This window comes from Priapulus caudatus, unplaced genomic scaffold (genome assembly GCF_000485595.1).
Source record: "Priapulus caudatus unplaced genomic scaffold, Priapulus_caudatus-5.0.1 Scaffold427, whole genome shotgun sequence".
In the NCBI taxonomy this organism is placed as follows: Eukaryota; Metazoa; Priapulida; class Priapulimorpha; order Priapulimorphida; family Priapulidae; genus Priapulus; species Priapulus caudatus.
In genome coordinates this window covers 206611-209749 of record NW_014577488.1, presented here as the reverse complement: position 1 = coordinate 209749, position 3139 = coordinate 206611, and the positions used below count along the sequence as shown (strand labels likewise).

General features: G+C 42.3%; 1 protein-coding gene across 1 annotated transcript in view; it reads left to right on the top strand.

The window, feature by feature from the left end:
• The window catches only part of LOC106810287 (agrin-like), a gene marked incomplete at its 5' end in the record, with an annotated part of 36824 nt that extends 34138 nt beyond the window's left edge, over positions 1-2686 (top strand). The window contains 4 exons of the mRNA XM_014813584.1: positions 435-583; positions 1028-1099; positions 1846-1902; positions 2654-2686. Coding sequence (XP_014669070.1) covers positions 435-583; positions 1028-1099; positions 1846-1902; positions 2654-2686 — 311 coding nt within the window. The remainder of the gene's footprint in view (positions 1-434; positions 584-1027; positions 1100-1845; positions 1903-2653) is intronic.
• Between the last annotated feature and the right edge of the window lie 453 nt (positions 2687-3139).

The window sequence follows — 3139 nt, the reverse complement described above, 5'->3', positions numbered from 1 at the left end:
GGCAGTGTGGTGTGGTGTGGTGTCGGTGTGGTGTGGTGTGGTGTGGTTTTGTGGTGGTTCTTAGTGTGGTGTGTGGTGTTGGTGCTGGGTGCTGGTGTGGTGTGGCGATGTGGTTGTGGGTGTTGGTGTTGAGTGTGGTGTGGTGTGGTGTGGTGTGGTGTGGTGTGGTGTGGTGTGGTGTGGCGTTGTGTGGCGTGGCGTAGAATGCTGCGTAGCTGTGATTTGTTGTGTTGTGTTATGTCTACGCCGCGTTACGTCGCGTTGCTTTAGGCTGTGTCTTGCGCTAACGCGCGCACCGCTACCATTCGCCGCCCAAGTCAAATTACTCCACGAATAATATAAAATAAATAATTATACGAATATGATATTAATATTAATAATAAAATAAAAGAACAAACAATCATTAATATTATTTCATCACCGTAACTCGGCAGCCGATCCGGACCTCGTTTCTCGCTACGATGCCGCGTGTCTGCCAGCACCACAGTTTGAGAGCTGCCTCACCCACCAGTGCGAGCAGGAGTACGTCAGGCGGGGCTGTCCGGACCTTACCTACTTCCTCTACCAGTGCCAAGTGACCACGGTAAGTTGCACCCATAGAAATAATATGGGTAGAAATAGTATAGGTGTCTCTATATATTTCTATGGTTGCACCGCAGCTATATTGTCAGCACCGAGGCGTTTTACTACGACTATATGGCATTGAAAAAATATATAGCGAGTTTTTTTTACATGAATTAAGATCAAATGAACACACTCTATCACACACACACGCGCGTACGCACGAACACACGCACGCACCCACGCACACACGCATGCACACACACGCACACATCACATGACGTCATCTGGCAGTGTATCTGGCATCACTGTGATCATCACACGTTATAACACTCTACTTCAGAGGTTGTGATATTTCAAACGGTTTGGTTCATTAATTGCTACATTGTGCTTATAATATTTTACTGTACGTAAACGAACAACACAACCCCACGCACTAGTTATTACTATGTTATTCGTTCTTTAGATGCCGCGAAGGAAATGTAAAAAGGGTAAGAAGCATAGAGGACGAGGAGGACGCCACAGCGGACGTAGTGGTCAGTATAGTATACTGCATTATAGTATAGTATAGTAAAGTATAGTATAGTATAGTATAGTATAGTAAAGTATAGTATAGTATAGTATAGTATAGTATAGTATAGTATAGTATAGTATAGTATAGTATAGTATAGTATAGTATAGTAAAGTATAATATATTAGTATCAGTATAGGTATAAGTATAGTAATAGTATAGTATAGTATATAGTATATGTATAGGCATAGCTAGGCGTAGCGTAGCGTAAGCGTGTAGCGTAGGCGCTATGCATAGCATAGCATAGCATAGCCATAGCATAGCCATAGCATAGCATGCATAGCTATAGCATAGCATAAGCATAGCATAGCCCATAGCATAGCATAGCATAGCATAGCATAGCATAGCAAGCTAGCATAAGGCATAAGTATAGCATATAGCTATAGTATAGTATAGTTAACTATCAGTATAGTTTAGTATAGTATAGCTATAGTATAGTATAGTAGTATAGTATAGTATAATACTGGCATTTAATACTTGTACATATGGAACACGGATAAGCGCTTCTGAGAAAACTACTGCCGATCTAATCAACGTGCGTTGCGGGCCTTTGCTTGCACAACAACTTGTACAGACATAGAGTCCTCGACACGCAAGTTTGAACTCTTTATAATATAGTATATTTAATATTTATTTTCTTACATTAGATCTTATATATTTTTTTGCCGACCTTGTGAAAATATTATAAGAGCTATGTACGATTCTCCAGGAGCGCCGAAGAATATTGTTACTACTGCAGGAACAGCGCAGCGGCCGTTAGAAGAAGGGCCGTAAACGGCCATAAAAGCGACAAGGCAGTGCAAGAGAGGTCCTGGGAAGAGAGACGCCCGACGAGGCAGTCAGATGTGAGAGGTGGAATGGTGGGGAAGCAAGGAGGAGTAGCCACACGATTAAGCCGTCGTCCGGGGTGATAGACGCGGAGTGACGGCAATCACCTCAACAACCACGCACGCATCGCGCCCGCGTCAACCCCAACCGACCTAATCACGACATACACGCGCGCCATACCCCAAACCTTTACCCAGTAACGCACGATAACGTCCTCTAGGTTACCGGATCCCAGTATTGGCGTGCTGCACGTAGCTGTTACCCCGCCATGCCGTGCTGATCCTATGCCTTGTGCTTGTTAGGCTGTTACTAAAGTTAAACTTGTATTTTTTATACGTCACAGTGAACTGTAGACTAATTTGCAATTATCTTGATACACAAGAAAGCTATCAGATAACTGGTGTTACGTACGATTTTTTTCATCAATCATTTCAAGTGCGAGATGTGTTATAATAATTGTAGTTTCGCTTACAGAATAAAATAATAGTTTCATGAATAAAAATAAACAATAATAAAAAATAATATCAATAAGAATAAATGGTGTAATAAATCAGGTGCACCAAAGATATTGCTCTTCATACACTGTCATGATGCAGAACATTTTTGCATTTGTGTATTTGGTAGCTTTTACGAGTATCTTATTGGCAATTGGCAGAGCCTATTGTTATTTGTCGTTTAAAAATTATTGTTCAGCTGTACAAGCTGAAAGAAATGGCAAACCTATAGTCACTTACCAAACAAAGTTGGTGAATTATTCACCACAACTACATCAATCTGACCAGAGTTGGCAAGTATAGGATTCAACCATTTGTTGAAATAAATACTCGCAACAAGTGTTTCCGTTGTGAAAAAAGGTTTAACCCATGCGTCAGCGGTCCAGGCGCTGCCTACCAATAATTTCTGCAAAACCATCCAACACTGCGTTTGCAAATATAAGGGTCTTAACACTGACCACACACAAGCCACATTTGTTCAAAGCTATCGCTGCTGACAAGACAGAGTGTGAGTGTGTGGTGTGGTGTGTGTGTGTGTGATGTGTGTTGTGCTGTGTGTGTGTGTGTGTGTTACGGGTTGTCGTGTGTGGAGTGTGTGCTGTGTGTCGTGTGGGGGATCGTTGTGTGTGTGTGTGCGTGTGTGTGTGTGAGTGTGTGCATGCTGCTTTGTCTTGTTGTGCGTGAG